This window comes from Mytilus californianus, unplaced genomic scaffold (genome assembly GCF_021869535.1).
Source record: "Mytilus californianus isolate M0D057914Y unplaced genomic scaffold, xbMytCali1.0.p SCAF_6, whole genome shotgun sequence".
NCBI lineage: Eukaryota > Metazoa > Mollusca > Bivalvia > Mytilida > Mytilidae > Mytilus > Mytilus californianus.
In genome coordinates, this window is record NW_026262712.1 from 76941764 (window position 1) to 76962092 (window position 20329).

The following is a 20329-nucleotide window of genomic DNA, read 5'->3' on the forward strand; positions in this document are numbered from 1 at the left end:
CTCATGCAAAGTTGACCTTTGATAGATTTGGCTAATTTTTTTATGTCCTTTTTGGTTATATAGCTCTTTAACGGTTTCGGTTATTATACATCTTCGGCTATCAAATAGTCGGCTTTGCGCGTTCCTGATGAAGGTAAATCCAGAAAAGCGCTACGGACGCATGCCATTAGAATGTGTTTCTTTTTCTTTCTTTTCTTTTCTTTCCGCAATACGGATGAAAACCCTAATAGTTGTTAAATCAATAAACGTTCGCTTTACGTTCCGCTACGTATATATACTGTACTCTCACTGAATCAATAATTAAAAGATTTGTGACGTTCTAGTCTCACCTATTCAACTGAACATGACAGTATCAGAGACATATAATACAGTATTATGTCTTATAACAGTACCGAATGAAACTTTACTGCGTGGAATGAAATAATTTTAATTTTCTCGTTGCGGTTTTTCGATTTCATGTAGCAACATTGGAGCAGCATCTGCATGTGGAGCATATATATACACTCTATCGCACTGAAATACGAGTCGTATCCCATTGTTTTTTCTATCACGACTTCCGTGATTGCTAGTTGCTGCTTACAAGGTAGCTGTTGCACTAAGGAATCTTATCGAAAGGTTTGAAGTCGTCGCTTAGGAAGTAAAATATACGCCAGCATGATTTGATTTACCATTGTTGTATAACGGCGTCACATATTCCACTTGTCTTGTTTCCTTTCCTCGTTTTTTGGCATCATCGTCACACTCAGTCAGCCGCTTAGTACTATATAAATCCTTGACACTACACAGACAATTTAGATGATTTCTGTATGATGTTCCCGAACATCTTAGGCTCTTTTTGAATTCATTCTACAATCAAAATATATAGAATCATCTAATTTATAATTTGTTTTCTAGACTATTTTGGTTGGACATAAGTGAAATATTTGTCACTGGACGTCACACGATCGGTCAATCATATATTAACCTACATAAGGTTGTGTGCATTCTATATACATTGTAATTTGGAGAAAACTTTTTAAAGGTTGTTACAATATGTCTGAATTTTGTTGGAAAAGAGTGTAACAAATGGTTTACTACAACCTGCGTTTCCGAATCTCATTCTGAACGTAACCGTTTCGGGGTTTAGAAAATTAACTTCCGGTTTATTGAAACTGTAAAAAAATAAAATCTTTTCAGTCAAAGGTTAATGTTTTACAGTAAATGTTAGTTTAACCGACGCATTTTTCGAGTGTCGGTCACCTCTTTGGTTAGCCTAATAGAATTGTCGATATTTTCTGATTGGTAAGTCCAGGAGGACACTATACAACATCAATTTTCAGGCTAAATTTGATTATTTCCAGATTTCAAGAGTCCTAATTTAAGGTTCATCTATACACTGTAACAAAAATGGTTGTGTTTACACCATGAAATTTTCTCTGAGTACAGACAAAACCGTGTAATTTTAAAAGTTTTAATGCCTGGCAGCACCTAGATAAATTAATGTTACGTCCAATTTATGTTCTAAAAAGTTAAAACACTTTATGGATTTTGATGAACATTTTCTTTCCTTGCCACAGAAGATGGAGAAATAAATAAACACCTGAGTTTTCTTTGATACAGTCCACTCATTTACACTATTTAAATCACCTTTGTTGTGAGGAGATTTCTATTGTCCCTCTATTGTCCATATCAATCAATATGATACAATACAATCATTACCTGAGGGGGACCATCTCAAAGATTTCACATGACTTTGTTTATTTTTACACCACCTGTGGCAAGGAAAGAAAATGTTTAGCAAAATCCACAAAAGGTTTTTTCTTTTTAAAACACAAAATGAATACAACTTGTATATATCTAGGTGCTGCCAGGATTTAAAACTTTTAAAATTACACAGTTTTGTCTGCATTTAGAGAACATTTCATGGTGTAAACACAGCCATTTTTGCGGAAGTGTATAGATGAACCTTAAGAGGGGCCTGATTGGGGGGGGGGGTCTCATCACGATCCACGAGTTGATTTTTTTGTCAATCAGGATTCACATAAAATAAATTTCCATGATCACGAAAATATTAAAAAAAAAAAAATTGTAGAAAAACGGATCACGATAGCCAAAATGCGCCGATCACGAAGAACGAAAATAACCCATCAGGCCCTTTATTTAAGGTTAAAAATATACATGAAATAAATAGGAATTTGCTTTGTTGTAAAAAAATCACGATATTCATTTGTATGCATTTCAGGAACCAAAATAGAGTCAATATACAATGCTTAGTATTGTAATAACATGATAATGCATAATTCATGCAAATAGGAATAACAGGAATCTCCAAAATTCCCACTTAGTCACAGCCAACATCAACCACCAACGCCTGACTATAAAAAAAACAATATGTACACTCAAAGGCAAACAACAACAAACATGCATTGTCAAGTTAGCCTGACTTGGTACAGAAACACTATGTAGCTAAACTAGAGTTTTATGGTTTGAACACAATCTCCCCTCCCCCAATTTGCCTATCTAGACAAATGTTCTATAACTAAAAAACTAAATAAAAACAGGTCTTTACAGCAACTAACAGGATGACCACCAAGCAATACATTATAAATTTATATTCATTTCAGAAATAAAACAAATGGCTGTTGTTGAGCTAGACCCACTGTTTATTAAAGCTCATAGGTTACTTCATTCTAAAGCAAAAGATTCTGGAGCCCAACTGAAGAAGCTATTAGATGATGTTATTGCAGACAAGAAACGACAAAGGGTATTTTTAAATTGAAATTGTAATGTTCAAATATGGATGAATATATCACACAAACTTCACACTCCTTGATTAAAAAAAAAATGTAACCTAATTGCTGGGATTTCAGGGTAATTTTACTAAAATTTACTGTACTGCTAGAGGTATTACTGTGATAGATTAATCTTGTATCACATTTAAAATTTATAGATTATGACACATAAATAGCATTATTAATTGTTTTCTAACATCAATCAAGATATCATTATGTCCAGTTCTGACAATAGTTTTAGCCAGAAGTCTGAGACTGGTTGACAAATGATACCAGGACTAGAATACAGATTGTTAGTTCCAAAGTAATATTATGTTTACGTAACAAATTGGAAATTAACCTTTTTAACATGTTTAAACAAAAATCAGACTTTTGAAATGACATTCCCATATCATTTACTACATGCCCTATTACAATACCAATTGGGAAAACATTTTACGAGTTGCTGTTTGAACTGGGCAATTTGTGTAAATTTTAGCCCATAGTTTGAGAATGGTTGTTAGTATAAAGCATGTGCAATATAAGATCAATATTTTACCATCAAATTCTAAGGACTGACATTATGTTTCATGGAAAGTTTTGAAAATGTTAACGTTTGTCCCCATTGGTGTTGTGACAGGGCAATTAAAGCTTCTTGGATAAACAGAGTACATATGTAACTTGTGTTTTTGTTCATCTTTATATGAGTTGAAGAGTATATTTAACATTTAATGTTTTTTTTACACCAGTGTTTGAAATTTGCATGTTCCCTATCGCAGATAAAGTTGTAAACTTTACATACTTTTCAGATAGATATGCATATGTTTTGAAATCTGAAATACCTTATTTTGGATAAAGTAACTAATAAATAAGGATAATTGTATATGAGGATCTTCCCCAATTTTTTTTAAGTTATATGGCATTGTTGTTTTATCTGCATTAATCCATATACATGTATCTCCTTTTATAAATATAATTAGCTGATTTCAACCGAAGTCAGTTGTGTAATACAGATGTTTTTACGTGTACCTGTAGTTCATGAGTCACAAAATATAATGTATTATGTGTAAAGCATAGATAAAATCATAACAGCTAAATTGTTAGCATATTTCACACAAAACACAATAAGTTGTCTTTTGGTAATAAAATATTGATGTATGCCTTATATTTCTTGAAAACAGTTTTACTTTTAAGAGTCAACAGTAACTTTCAAGGTATTGTTCTATTCTGTTTTTAAGTCATCAGTTGGGGAGAGTAAGTCTAGCAGTAGCAGTAAATCATCTTCATCATCCCATAAACCAGATCTAGATAGACAGAAATCACACAAATCTGATCATGATAGAGAGAAAAAGAGAGAGGCTGAAAAAAGAACCTTAGAGAAGGTATGTTATACCAAAATGTGGTTTAGTTTCAATTCTTAAGCTGGCTGTGAAGAAATGGAGATATTTGCTGTAATGGTTTTGAATTTTTTTGCACTATCAACTCTTTTGAACAAAAATCGTTGTGTTATTTTTATACTTGACTATGTAGTTTTCATGCATGCATTGAATGATATATGGTACTTACAAAGTTTGGAGATGTATCCACTGCAGTATCCACTGCAGGGTACTGCCATATTTTCCTTGAACCAGTAGGATTTTATGGCAAACTTTGTAAGCTTAGTTAACCTTTTATTTTTATATGGAAGAAAACTGCTTAAATTTATCATTGTCAGGTGAAAAAAGAACCTAGGGATCCAGATGATGACGTGATAATAATACCAGAAAAGAAAGCTCGTCATTCTTCCCCTCAGCCTTCTAGCAAACCAAAGAAAGATCACCTTCAACCAGAAGGTTTGCCATCTTTGTCAAGACCAAAGAAGGAGTCACCACAACCTGGCCGTAGCCCATCACATGATGTTAGAATAAAGGAAGAAGTAAAAGAGGAAAAACAAAAGCATGAGAAGAAGAGTAAGGAGGAAGATATGGATGCTGATGAATTTGCGTTTGGTTTGGGAATATCATGTGTTGTCTGCAAGTAAGTTTTATAAATTTTTACATTTTATTTACATGATCAAATTATTTTCATATGTTGACATCTGCAGATAATAGCTCATCTATGATTAACAAATTATAGTTTAAGAAAAACAGAACCGTGACAATGAGGTCAAGGTCAAATAAAACCTGCCAGACTGACATGTACATCACAAAATATTTCCATACATCAAATAGTGTTGACCTATTGCATATATTATAAGGAAAAAAGACCAAAACACAAAAACAACTTTAACCTTACCATTATTTGTGGTGTACTTATTTTCATGGATTTGATATTTATATATATTGATTACATGTAATACATTTTTAAACCATTGCTGTGATGTCAGCCTATTCGTTTACTGTGGTTTCTTTTTCTAGAGACTTGTCAGTTTAGGTTCAAATCCCTGTTTTCTCTTTGTTGTCCCTATTCTTTATTGTTTTCGTTTTTCTTATTCTGTATGTTATTGTGGATTTTTTGTAATAATAGTGGGTTTTCTCATTTAATTTTTGATTATTATTGTCTTTCACATTTTTGAAAAGAAAATAATTACATTCTATTTGTCCTTTTTAGCTCACCTGGCCCAGAGGGCCAAGTGAGCTTTCCTCATCACTTGGCGTCTGTCATACATCGTCGTCTTCTTTAACTTTTACAAAAATCATCTCCTCTGAAACTGCTGGGCCAAAATTAACCAAACTTGGCCTAAATTATCCTTAGGGTATCTAGTTTAAAAATGTAGCCGCCATGGCTAAAAATAGAACATGGGGGTAAAATGCAGTTTTGGGCTTATATCTCTGAAACTAAAGCATTTAGAGCAAATCTGATGGAGTAAACATGTGCAGGTCAAGAACTATCTGCCCTGAAATTTTCCGACGCATTAGACAACCCGTTGTTGGGTTGCTGCCACGGAATTGGTAATTTTAAGGAAATTTTGCAGTTTTTGGTTATTATCTTGAATATTATAATAGATAGAGATGAACTGTAAACAGCAAAATTGTTCAGCAAAGTAAGATCTACAAATAAGTCAATATGACCAAAATGGTCAATTGACCCCTTAAGGAGTTATTGCCTTTCAAAGTCAATTTTTTGTAAATTTTTGTTATCTTTTGCAAAATCTTCTCCTGAAATTACTGGGCAGGGATGATTCCAGGTGTTTTCAAATGGGACCCTTTACCATTAAATTTTGAATTTTCATCCCAATTGGGATTTTTTTATGTGAAAATCTTTGACGAAATAACATTATTTTCGTGTAAAAAATGAAAATGTATTATGTTTTACCTGTACTCTGCAGTAAGAAGTTTAACAGTCAGACTTTTGCCTTGAGCCTTGAGGAAATAGAGCCAGGCAAGAAATAAAATATATTTTTTTATAAAACAAGTTTCTGAAATATTATATAACCTGCTTTGCTGGGCGATCTGTTTTTACGAGATCAGTGCCCTTTAAATTCATCAGTGTTATATAAAAAAATTTATTTTTCTCTCTGCAGAGGTCTGCTTTTACGAGGCCCATTTTGACCAAAAACATCTTTTTTATCAACCTGCTGGGCCATCTGCTTTTACGAGATCAATTACTTCAATAGCATTTTCGTCAATTGTATCTGATCAGTCTGCTTTTACGAAACCAAAGATATTGAGAGAAAAAAAATAATAAACCACATGTTGACATGATTGAATCGTTGTTAATACAATGCGATTGTTGACAGCATTCTTATCCAGATTTTGACGACAAACCAAGAAAAATGGAAGTTGCCTAAATCGTTGACAGAAACATTTCCAGAAATAGTGATTTTTATATTTTTTTCCTCAATTGGGAATTTATGTATCAGATGACCCTGCCCTACAACCAACATGGTCCCCATTGGTAAAAATAGAACACAGGGGTTTACTGTAGAAGTTTATGGGAAAAATGTAAAAAAACAATTTCAAATGGTCACAACTTGAAAACTAATTTAGATAATGATAAGAGAGGGGGGGTGCTAATAATTTCTCCTTGATATGTTCCATTTTCAGAATTATTCAGTGTTACTTTTTCTATAAACCATTAGTTATCTTTCTTTCAGCATACTTATATTGGGTGAATGCCCCCCCCCCCCAGACCCAGTGGGTTAGTCGGGGTCAGGGAACCCCTGCCCAAATTTTTTTGAAGGGTGTTCCATAAAAACATTTAAAGGCATTTTCAGCATTATACAGGTCCTGGGTGAAATAAATTTTGGAGCGGAGGAAAGGAAATTTTTTTTTTTTTGTTAATTATCTTGAACATGTTGAATATCATCATGATCATTATACATTAAGATATACTGTAAACAGCAAAAATATCAAGTAAAGAAAGATCTACAAATAAGTTAACATAACCATTTGGCAATTGACATCTTATTAGAGTTATTGTCCTTTAAAGTTATTTTCTGCAATTTATTGGTAATTTTTATACAACCGCAAAAAAATTATGTGGTCGTATATTGGTATGACCTTGGCGTCGTCGTCGTCCGAAGACACATTGGTTTTCAGACTCTAACTTTAGTTTAAGTAAATGGATCTCTATGAAATTTTACCATAAGGTTAAATATCACAAAAGGAAGGTTGGCATTGATTTTGGGGGTTATGGTACCAACAGTTAAGGAATTAGGGGCCAAAAATAAGCATTTTTGTAACTTCCAGACATAACTTGTGTGTTAGTGTATGGATCTCTCTGACATTGTACCACAAGGTTCCATATCACAAAGGGAATGCTGGGCTTGATTTTGGGGGTAATTGTCTCAAAATTTTAGGAATTAGGGGCCAAAAAAGGGCAAAAAACAAGCATTTTTTTAGTTTCATGACAATAACTTGTGTGTAAATGTATGGATCTTTATGAAATTGTACTACAAGGTTCCATATCACAAAGGGAGAGCTGGAATTGAGTTTGGGGGTAATTGCCCAAAACGTTTAGGTATAAGGAGCCAAAAAGGGGCCAAAAATAAGCATTTTTCTAGTTTCCAGACAATAACTTGTGTTCAAGTGTATGGATCTCTCTGAAATTGTACTGCAAAGTACCATACCACAAATGGAAGGCAGGGATTGATTTTGGGGGTAATTGCCTCAAAATTTTAGGAATTAGGGGCCAAAAAGGGGCAAAAAACAAGCATTTTTTCTAGTTTCAGGACAATAACTTGTGTGTAAGTGTATGGATCTTTATGAAATTGTACTACAAGGTTCCATATCACAAAGGGAAAGCTGGGTGTGAGTTTGGGGGTAATTGCCCTAAATGTTTAGGAATTTGGGGCCAAAAAGGGGGAAAAAAACAAGCATTTTTCTAGTTTCCTGACAATAACTTGTGTTCAAGTGTATGGATCTCTCTGAAATTGCACTGCAAGGTACCATACCACAAAGGGAAGGCTGGGATTGAATTTGGTGGTGATGAATCATAAGGGGGTTCAAAAAATTTGGGGAAGGGATTTTTTTTTTCCTTTTTTTCCTTTTTTTTCCTTTAAAATTTTCCATTTTAAATTGGTTATTTCTGATTTATATATAAAAGCAAATAATAATGATATGGTTTGAATAGATAAATTAAAATTTTTCAAGTTTTTAGACCACATTCATTCTGTGTCAGAAACCTATGCTGTGTCAAATATTTAATCACAATCCAAATTCAGTGCTGTATCAAGCTTGAATGTTGTGTCCATACTTGCCCCAACTGTTCAGGGTTCGACCTCTGCGGCCGTATCAAGCTGCGCCCAGCGGAGCATTTTATTTTAAATCTTTTCAAAAATCTTCTGCTTTTAATTTAACTACTAGGCCAAATTATACCAAACTTGGCCTCAATCATTATTAGGGTATCTATATGATTTTAACCTTATTTTACATGATTTCCAAAACCACAGTAGATACAGGTGAGCAACACAGGCTCTTGAGAGCCTCTAGTTTGTTTTTGTCGAGCCTGCGACTTCTGCCGCAGAAAGCAAGACATAGGAATAGTGATCCAGCTGCAGCAGCGTTAACTTTCTACTTAAAAGCTTTATATTTCAGAAGGTAGAAGACCAGGTTGCTTCAAACTTTGTATATAGATGCCTTATGTTATGAATTTTCTGTCTGTCATATGTCCATTGTCCTTGACCTCATTTTCATGGTTCATTGACTGCTTGAAAATTAATTTTTCTCTTATGAGTAACAGGATAACTATATTTAGTATGTGCGTACCTTACAAAATCCTCATGCCTGTCAGACAGTTTTCACCTGACCTTGACCTCATTTCATGGATCAGTGTACAAGGTTAAGTTTTTGTGGTCAAATCCATATCTCAGATACTATATGCAATAGGTCAACTATATTTGGTGTATGGAATGATTGTAAGGTGTACATGTTCATCTGGCAGGTGTCATCTGACCTTGACCTCATTTTCATGGTTCAGTAGTTAAAGTTAAGTTTTTGTGTTTTGGTCTTTTTTCCTTATAATATTTGCAATAGGTCAACTATATAAGGTGTATGGAAATATTCTACGATGTACATGTCAGTCTGGCAGGTTTTATTTGACCTTGACCTCATTTTCACGGTTCATTGCTCAATGTTAAGTTTTTGTGTTTTGGTCTGTTTTTCTTAACTTACCGGGTATAAGCAATAGGTCAACTATATTTGGTGTATTGAATGATTGTAAGGTTTATATTTTTTGTCTGGCAGGTATCATCTGACCTTGACCTCATTTTCATGGTTCATTGGTCAATGTTTTCCTGGTTAAGTTTGTTTCTTAGATACTATAAGCAATAGGTCAACTATATTTAATGCATAGATTGATTTTAAGGTGTACATGTCTGTCTGGCATGGTTCATCTGACCTTGACCTCATTTTCATGGTTCATTGGTCAATGTTAAGTTTTCCTGGTTAAGTTTGTTTCTTAGAAACTATAAGCAATAGGTCAACTATATTTGGTGTATGGAATGATTGTAAGGTATACTTGTATTTCTAGTTTGGTTTATCTGACCTTGACCTCATTTTCTTGGATCATGTTAAGTTTATGTGATACTTGTAGTAAAGCTTTATATTTAGGAATATCAACATAAAAATTAATGGTCAGTATAGCAGACGAGACATTTTAGCGTGTGCACTCTTGTATAAATATAGTATAATTTCATCTGTTTTACTACATAAATTTACAAATGTTTATTTGCAAATCCCTATGTGAGTAAATCGTGATGTGCCTAGAATTAGGCTTCTTGCTAGATATTTCGATGACATACTTATTATATATACTTAGAAATAAGTTTGAATATGACTTATTTTGTAAATTACGGATAATATTCAGATGCATAATAATTTAAAGACAGACGTGTTATGTTATATTTGTATTTTTCTAACCAATTAATTGTGAACTTTGATTTATTAATGCATCCTTGAACATGATAACAGGGTTATTTAAATTCACTTACATTACCTTTTTATTATTAAAGAAAAGGCTTTAATTGTGAAAAGACATCAACACAATAGTTTAAGTTAGAGACACACCTCCGGGCTCTTGGTTTCTTTTTCAAGAATCAATGCTTATCTATTGTATCTATAATACAGAATAATACATTTTTAAAGACTAATATTTGAGCTGATGAAGTCAGTATCAAAAAATAGAAGTATTATTTTTTTTTTATCTATAAATTTATCTGAACAATATGCTTTTTGTTTGAGTTTGTGAAATAAAATGAAATAGTAACTAAAACTATTTTTATACGTAGAAAAATTGAATGAAGTCGGATGTATTTCATTGATAAATTAAATGCATGATGTGCTGCACTGTTAAGTGACATCATTGCCTAATATTTTCGAGAATTAGGTCCTGATATAGAAAAATATTAGGCAGTAAGTTCAAAGGGAAAATATACAAATAGCTGATAAATCAATATTTGGATATTTCTGTAGAATTTGTAGAATTGAAATGCAAAATATTGGTATTATAAACTTTAAATTACTCTCCTCCAATTTAAACAAAAATGTTGATAATGTCATTAAACATAATTTCTTGTCAGTTGTTATATAATTACTGTTCAGTTTTACCTTTAAGTACTGGTAGTCATTTTCTGAATGACAATACATTTGGGGAAAATTTGTGCAAATTAGGGATAATAATTCTTTGTTTATTACTGTACATGTAGGTTCAGAAAAAACTCCTTTCTCATTATCAGTTATACTAGTTAAATTGTCAAGATTCATAGAAAGACCTAACATTCTCAGGGTAAGATCTAGGTTTTGAAGGAAAGGAGGCGTAAAAAAGATATTGGGGCACATATTAGTGAGCCGAAATGTTTTTAAAGATTTTATGTGAAAATTTAATATTTTTATGCCCCCGCTGTAGCAGAGGGGGCATTAAGTTTTACCCTAAATTTGTCCTTCTGTACGTCTGTACATCCTGAAATTGGTTTCGGTTCTCTAACTTTAGTTTCCCTCAACCAAATGTTATGAAACTTATACACAGTGCTTATTACCACAAAACACAGATCAAGTATGAATTTGGGTGGCGTCACTTTTACCTTTCAAGAGTTATGACCTTTATTTCTGTTGTCTAACTTAAGTTTGCCTCTACCAAATTTTATGTCTCTTATACACAATGCTTGTTACCACAAAACATAGATCATGTTGAATTTTGGTGGCCTCACTTTTACTGTTCTAGAGTTATGCCCCTTTACAAATAGAAAAATTGCTGAATTTGTTGTTCCCATTCTCTAACTTAAGTTTGCCTCAACCAAATATTATGACACTTATACACAATGCTTATTACCACAAAACTCAGATCAAGTATGAATTTGGGTAGCGTCACTTTTATCGTTCTTGAGTTATGTCCCTTTATAACGTTATATCCAAACGGAGGCATCATCTTTGTCCCATGGACACATTCCCCATTAATTTCTAATCAAATGGGGCATATGCCCTTCTCACCCCTGCCCCCTGAATGGGCCACTGATTCTTACATTATAATAAACTGTCATTTGCATTTGCAGGTCATTTGATGTGACATCCAGAAATCAGTTGGTTGAATGTCAGGAATGCCATAGTTTATATCATCAGGTATGTTAGCATTTGTCACAAATACTTATACAAGAACAGATTTTCATCATGAAAAGAGAAGATCAAAGAAACTTTGATAAGGAAGAAATTAATTGTGATCTTACTGTGTAAGAAAAAATAAAAATCACCATAATGAAGGAATAAACAGTTGGCAATATGACCATAAAACACTTTTTATTCCACAGCCGCAGTGGAGGGGGCATTAAGTGTTACCCTTGTCCGTCTTTACAACTGTATGTCTGTATGCCCAAAATAAGTTTCCATTATCTAACTTTAGTTTGCCTCAAATAAATGTTATAAAACTTATACACAATGCTTATTACCACAAAACACAGATCAAGTTTGAATTTGGGTGGAGTGACTTTTACTGTTCTAGAGTTTTGCTCTTTTACAAATGGAAAAATTGCTCAATTTTTTTCATTTCCGTTCTCTAACTTAAGTTTGCCTCAACAAAATGTTATGATATTTATACACAATGTTTATTACCACAAAACTCAGATGAAGACCGAATTTGGGTGGCCTCACTTTTACCGTTCTTGATTTATGTCCCTGTATAACGTTATATGCAAGCAGGGGCACATTCTCCATTTATTTTAAATCACCTAAAAAATGTGTATGTCCTGTCAAAGATAGGGGCATTAATGTTTTCTAGAGTCTAGTTGTATGCCCCTCTCTCCTTCTGTTAGTTCTTCCAGTATCAGGTTAAAGTTTTTGGTTAAGGTAGTTTTCCATGAAATTATGGTCACCTTATACTTCAAACTTGGTTCAAATGTTCATTATGTTATGAACTTTTTATACAACCGCAAGAAATATTGCGGTCGTATATTGGTATCACGTCGTCGTCGTCCGAAGACATTTGGTTTCCGGACAATAACTTTAGTAAATGTAAATAGAAATCTATTAAATTTAAACACAAGGTTTATAACTACAAAAGGAAGGTTGGGATTGATTTTGGGGGTTATAGTCTTAACAGTTTATGAATTAGGGGCCAAAAAAGGGGCCCAAATAAGCATTTTTCTAGTTTCATGACAATAACTTGAGGAACAGTGTATGGATCTCTCTGAAATTATACCACAAGTTTCCATACCACTAAGGGATGGTTAGGATTGGCTTCAGGGGGTTATGGCTCAAACCGTTTAGGAATTAGGGGCAAAAAAGGGGGAAAAACAAGGGTTCCTGGTTAATGGACAATTTATAGCAGTGTAAGGGAGGTAATCCAAACACATTTAAAGTACAATGTTGTGTATGTTTGGATTTACCTCCCTTACAGTTATTTTAAATTATGTATAAAGAAATGTTGTATTGTCTTGAGGTGATTAGCTGTCAATTTATTTTTAGAAGTTACTATTAAAGGAATATTAATTTTAGCCATGATTATGTATGTCATTTTCTATTTTAAGACTTTTATGATGTATTTAAATTGGTAATTATGGTTGCAAACTCCATTGGAAATTTGAATTGAGATTATGACCATATCTGGAGGGAAAGAATTTTTTTTTGGAAAAAGGGGGGAAGGTAAAAAAGAAATTGGGGGGGGGGGGGGGGGGGGGGGGGTGGGCAATCTTTTCTCATTTCAGATTTCAGCAAATAAAAAGAAAATTTCTTCAAATATTATTTTTTGCAAAAAAAAGGGGGGGGGGGGGGGTATAGTGTATTGCACAAAAGGAAAAAAAGGGGGGGGGGGTCAATTTGCAACAGCATAGTGTATTGCACAAAAGCAAAAAATTGAATATAAATTCAAATCATATAACCAATTCTTAGTTCTTTGACTACAGTTATTCTGTGTCAGAAACCTATTATGTGTCAAATATTTAATTACAATCCAAATTCAGACCTGTATCGTGAATATTGTGTCGATTTTTGCCCCAACTGTTCAGGGTTGGACCTCTGCAGTCGTATCCAGCTGCGCTCAGCGAAGCATTTTATTAAATTATATAATAAATTATTATATGTTTTTTACCCTGATTTCATAGTCTTATGTGATAGTGTGAAACAAGTACATTCACAGGTTCAAGGTTTTTGTAATGGTAGTTTACCATTAAGTTGTGGTCACATAAACTTGAAATTACAGTGAGTCCATAAATCTGTGATTCCAAATTTTAAAATTTTATGCCAATTTTGAATGTTACCCCAATTTCACGGTTCACTGAACAAGGACACATGATAGTGTGTGCAGGGTATATATTCTAATTATGCCCCTGGCATAGGCGACAGGGGCATTAAGTGTTACCCTTGACCTTCCGTCTTTCCGTCCTTCCGTCCCATTTTCGTTTGTTTGAATCTTGAGTGGGGGCATTTGTGTCCTTAGACACATTCTTCTTTTATTTGTGGTGAAATTGGGAATTTTTTTCCCTGTTAAACATCCCTGAAGTACTAGAAAATTTGTAAATAACCAGTCTAGTGATGAAAATACACTTGATAATATGTGACTACGATTATACTGTTAGACACTCTACTTTTTTCTGAATACTGGATTGTCATTATGGTGCTGTTGTATTAAATAAACATAGCACTTTTAAACTTCTGTTATTATAAAGTGCCTTCCCTATGTACCAGGTAAGTTTTATATAGATAATTATACCAAGCCAGCGTTAAACCAAAAACAGTTGTATTCAGCTACTTGAGGGTAACACATTTCTGTTTTGGCAATAACTTTACTAGTAAAACTATTTGCATCAAACTTTTTAAACTGTGTTGGAATTGAATATTTGTTTAAGAAAGAGATTCTGACTTTAAATATTTTACAAAGAGAAACAACTCTTAGGTAGGACAAACTTGGTACTTGTGCATACAAAGCAAATGCCACAAGCATGGTGTATTGTGTGGTATCTAGCAATAATTGTGACATTATAAGTGCATTATACACATATGTAAAAAAGGGATTGCAAATTGAAAGGTAACAGAATGAAATATTTTCAACTCACATTCCTCAAGACATGCTCCTTCCTTATGTTTTGCTTTGAGAGTGAACTGTCTGTTGTTCCTTGGAGTTGTGTCCCCTTGATTATAAATTTTGAACCAAAGTTTATTGTTTGAAAAAAGAACATTGCTTTGCTATAATGTAATAAATCCTCCTAGATAAAAGAAAATATATGAGAATAATCTCCCTTTATTTACTTGTATGATGGAGATTTTAAAGAGTAAAAGAATACGGCAGAAGGAGACAATGGTAGAACTATTAAACTTGTAAAATGCTTTGAATTGATATTGTTTTTTCAAAAAATAATTGGAAATCCTTGAACACTTTCAAAAAAGTGAAAAAGAGAGTGTTAATAAGTACATTTGCAATTGTTTCATTTTGGTTTTATTTGGCTGCAAGGCAAGCAGATCAAGTATTAAGAAATCTGTATTATAAATTTTATGCAGTAATGTTTGGCTGCCGTAATGAGTTATGAAACTCATGGGCACTGTAAGGTATGCGAAGTAAGTGTAGCTTGTAACACAAACTCATGTCTAGGTAAAATTCCTGTTGTAAGTGGTGACATTTCTTTGTGACCTTCATAACCAGTCTCTTGTGTTATTTTGAAAATTTGTTGGTGCATTTTTTTTGCATTTTTTACAGAAACTATAAAAGATAGTCAAACAATTATTAGAAAAGTACAATCTTCAAATACATCTAATGAATGAAATAACAATTTTTACCATTTTTTTTTTTTGCACTTTTTGGTAATTATCTTGAAAATTATATTAGATAGAGAGAAAGTTAACAATGGGAAAATACTAGCATTATTTGAGTAGTCAGATATCACTCAAAGGAGGGATAACAGGTCTGTAATTGGTACAAGGCAGCTACTTTGATCTAAGTGTGATTCTACCTTGTAGCTGAATTCGTATCAAAATATCAAAAACAATTGACTTGTCTGTCAGGACCTGATAGAGTTGATAACTTGTAGGGTTATAGTGAGATTTCCCTATTATTATAAAATATAAGCATTCCCTCAACTATTGAAAATTTGTGAATTACCAGTCTAGTGATGAAAATGCAGTTTATATTATGTGATACTATGATTACACTACACTGTAAGACACTGATTACCGCTAAAGGGGCATATAAATATAAATAAACCGACAAGCATGTGCAATAGTATAATGCTGATTTATCTAGGTCTGTTCTATTTCATGTCATAGATTAGAAAATGTGTAAATCATCATTTGACCTGTATTATTTATTTGAGCTGTAGAAGAATAATTATTTTGTGGGTCGAATCAGTCAACAAAATGGTTCTTCCTGGTGGCTCCTTTGTTTCACTTTTCAATTTTGACATTCTTTTCTTTATAATAACTGAACATGCTGTGAAATCCATCTCCATCTAAGGTTCTAATGAAAGGTTGCATGCACTCAGACCCAAATTAGGTTGAATTGTTGTCTTGCAAGACAATAATCTATCAGTGATATTGTTGAGCTTATTTTTACAAAATTTAACCAAACTGGCTGCTGAAAGCCAATTATTATGTCAATATTCCGCTTTTATTAATGTATGGAAAAAAATTATACTGGTACTTTTTTACTGGTACGATTTTTTTTGTGTGTAAATTGTAGTTTACGCTTCTTGCTATATGCCATAAGTGTGCTATATGCGGAAAGGCACCTTAAACATATGCTACAGTGTAAGGTAAAACTTGAAATCTAGTACACATGTTCATTATGAAGTTAAATGTTTAATGTACATGCCAAATTAGGGTTTTGAACAACTTGCACAGTTCACTAAACATTGTAATGTGATTAGTTAAAGTTCTGGTTTAAGGTAGATCATCGGTATATATTTCCTCAGATAGAATTTTCTTATACTTTGCTAAACTGAAGATTTTACTATGCTTTTTTCAAAAATGTAATAAATAGTATGGGTCCCCGTGCTATTTTTCAAGCTACAAGTCGTGCAAAATTGTCCAAATTTGCATAGATTGTTCATGAAAAACTCATTTTGTGAATAAAAAGAAATCTATTATATAGAATTTTAAAATAAAATATGAGAATATAGGTTTTATAATATGCTTTAAGAAAATAAAAAGAAAAAATGGTGTCACCAAACTTGTTTTCTTGCTAAAAGAAAAAAAAATGAAAATTTCACTATCATTCCAGTATAAAATTTTTACTATAAAGAGTTATCTCCCCTTATTTGGCTAAGTTGAAAAATTGATTCTAAAAAACACAAATATTTTGTACTTGTTTAAACATTTTGGATAATGCAATAAATCACTTATTTTTCTTTATACAAATAAACAGTCTTACACATAAGATCACATAAACTGCAAATCCGTCTCAAAATTGCAGATTTGGGCAAAGAACTAGACCGATTGTGTACTGCTATTGTACAATCCAAGATGGCGGTATAAAGTGAATCTACCTTAAGTTATGTTAGAGTCTTGGTTTAAATTAGGTTAGAGTCTTGGTTTAAATTAGGTTAGAGTCTTGGTTTGAATTAGGTTAGAATCTTGGTTTAAGGTTGTTGAGGTCAAATCAGCATGAAACTTAGTACACATTCATCATTAAGTGAACTGTTTAATAAATATACCAATTGAAGGTTCACATAACATGAAAAAGTGAAAGTGCAAGCAGGGCATTGTATCCAATGGACACATACTCTTGTTTGTATTACTATGGATTCATGCACTACTTATATTTGTCGATTTTGTGAATAAAGTAATACCACAAATTTTAGTGTTTAACAAAATACAAATATTCTATAGAACTTTTAAATGCCAAAATTAAGTTTCTAGAAAAAAATTATTACAGGCAAAATGTTTGCTAATTTTTCCATGAATTGTTAAAAAAATTGCTGTTTTTCTGTTACAGGAGTGTCACAAACCTCCAGTTACAGAACAAGATGTCAATGATCCTAGGTTTGTTTGGTACTGTTGTAAATGCTCTAAAAATATGAAGAAAATGGTAAGTAAAATAAACAAAGGACTAAAAGGAGATGTGGAGTTCACATCAAGGAAACAGCAAGCCAACAAAAAAAAACCATGATAGACTTAGTTTTATCTGTATCATTTATTTTTTCAAAATGATAAAATAAAAGTTAGTTGATATACCCCCAAATGCTTATGACCCTGTCCAAATTCAATTAAGGTTTATTGATATTTGCCCTACATGCACCTATAATTTTTAGAGTTTCTATAATTTGTTAGAAGACATGATAAACTAATTTTATCATGAAACCAAAGTGACTGATTTCTTACAAGACGTATCTCATTTTAATGAACGAATAAATTAAGATAGAACGATGGTATAAATGCACATTTTTTTTTAAATTTGTAAGTCAAAGGTCAAAGTTTGAAATATATTGTCCACAAATGTCACTGTGTTGCTCAAAATAGTATGGCAAAAAACTCTTAATTGTGCTGTAATGAATACAACTTTGTTTTTACATTCGAATAAATAAGTTGTATCATATTGTTGTCATTTTATTGTATTATATTTTACAGGACAAAATTTTTCTATATTTAGTATTTTAGTTTTAATCTCAAAAGTCTTATATACAAATACTGTTTTTATTTCAAAAGGTTCAGTCAAAGACCACAAAGACAAAACTACCAAACATATCATCAGAAAAAGATTCAACAGCGCCCAGTAACAAAACTGCTAAATCTGATCCAACTTCATTGTTTAGTTTTAGGCGTGTAGATCCAAAGGTAGGTTGTTAAGAATTGGCTGTTTATTATATTAAAGATCTTTAAATAGAAATATATTGAAAAAAAGAAGGTTGTATGTACAAAAGGAGAGCACTACACTATATATTTGTACCATTCTCTGGCAATCCAAATCACTATTGGAATCTTCAGTGTCAGGCAAACTTGGATATGAAAGCCAAATTCTGAACTACCTTTAAGCTGTTTCCATAATGCTATCAGGTGACCCTTTCCTGTTACCTCTGACCTTGATGTAAAAGAGGAATCAACCTCTTGTGGGATATCATTTATTTGAGTTGTCACTTCTATTTACATAAGAAAAGTTGCAAACGTACTGACAAACATACAACCTTATACCTGTTACAGCTTTGTTTGAGGGGATTATAAGTGTTCTTTATTTAGAATTCTCTATCTATTTACCACAATCTATTCAGAGAAGCAATCCTCGATATATCCTAACATTAAAAAAAAAGATATGTGTGAAACAACAATCTATGCTTCCAATACTAAAGGTCAAGAAAGGGAACATCTACAAGTGGCTGTATGGTCTTTTACAAATGAGGAAAGCCATAAGGCATGTTATAAAAGGGCCATTCAAAATATAAGACAAATCAATATAGAAAACTAATATTTTACAGTATGGATTTTGCTCATTGTTGAAGGCCATACAGGGACCTTGTAGTTCCTTAAATCCAGGTCATTTGGACTTTGGTGGATAGTTGTCTCATCGACAATCATAACACATCTCCTTATTTTATGTTGATAGTCTAAATTATGCCAATGAAAATAATATAAGGTTCAGAATTCTAAATTTGTATATATATCGGTTTTATAATTAATCAATCTTTAAAAAGTTATACATGTATTACCAATAAACCATGATCTTTGTTGGTTAATGTTTACTTAAAATTTTAATAAATTAGTAGAATAGTTGTAATGTATTTTAATATAGATCTTTACATTGTTTTGCACCATTATTTCTTACAACTATGAATAAATATTTTACAGGTATCGACTAGTAAAGATCAGTCCAACAATGCTGGTGCTAAACCACTTAGTGGTCTGGCGAGTCTAGCTGCAAACCTTTCAGGTAAATCAGAGCAATCCAAATCCTCTAGCCAGTCAGGAAAGACGGAACAGTCCAAATCTTCTAGCCAGTTAGGGAAGTCAGAGCAATCCAAATCCTCTAGCCAGTCAGGGAAGTCCGAGCAATCCAAATCTTCCCTGGGGAAATCGGACTCCTCTAAGTTTGGAAGTCAATTAACAAAATTAGATCAGGTCAAAACTAGCCAGTCTGGAAAATCTGATGGATCAAAGTCCTCTAGTCAGTCAAAAAACATTTTCTCTAAATTTGACCAAATGGAAAAAGTTTCTCTCCTTAGTGGAGCTAAGTTTTCTGGGAAAGCTGAATCTTCTAAGTCAAGCATTACTCCAAAGTTAGACTTTATGAAAACACTATCCTCAAGATTGTCACCTGATACCATTAAGGCAAATATGAAACCTAGCATACCAAAGCCAGAACAAAGTAAACCAGGTACCAGTAGTACAAGTAAATCTAGTATGATGTCAGCGCCATCTAAATCTCATCAACCACAAGGTGGGGCAAGTGCTGTTGTTAATGCAGAAAAGAAACTACAAATGATGAAGAAAAAAGCAGCAGCTAAATTACAGGAAAAAAGGACTTCATTGAAATAATGAAAAATAATTAAAATTTCAATAAATATTAAGTTACAACCTATTATTTCCGTAGATGTAAAGATTTGTAATTTTCTACTGGACATGCTGGATAATGATGATCTTTGAGTTTAATTAGACATTTATTTTATAATGTTGTTCATAGGTATGACAATAGATAATTTGTTCACTGTTATATCTTCAATAGGAAGTTTATAAATAAATTGAAACTTTATTGTT

At 32.6% G+C, this 20329-nt stretch overlaps 1 protein-coding gene across 2 annotated transcripts; it reads left to right on the forward strand.

Annotated features, from left to right (window-relative positions):
• Window positions 1–1137: 1137 nt before the first annotated feature.
• LOC127704873 (integrator complex subunit 12-like) lies at window positions 1138–20329 on the forward strand. Of its 2 annotated transcripts, none has more exons than XM_052209105.1 (8): window positions 1138–1182; window positions 2604–2743; window positions 3989–4132; window positions 4465–4766; window positions 11719–11785; window positions 17580–17672; window positions 18290–18418; window positions 19424–20329. In XM_052209105.1, the coding sequence occupies exons 2-8, from the start codon at window positions 2615–2617 to the stop codon at window positions 20108–20110; spliced, it is 1551 nt and encodes a 516-aa protein (XP_052065065.1). In that variant the 5' UTR covers window positions 1138–1182; window positions 2604–2614; the 3' UTR covers window positions 20111–20329. The 2 variants fall into 2 exon arrangements, with proteins under 2 accessions (XP_052065065.1, XP_052065064.1); XM_052209104.1 differs by having other exon boundaries at window positions 1144–1281.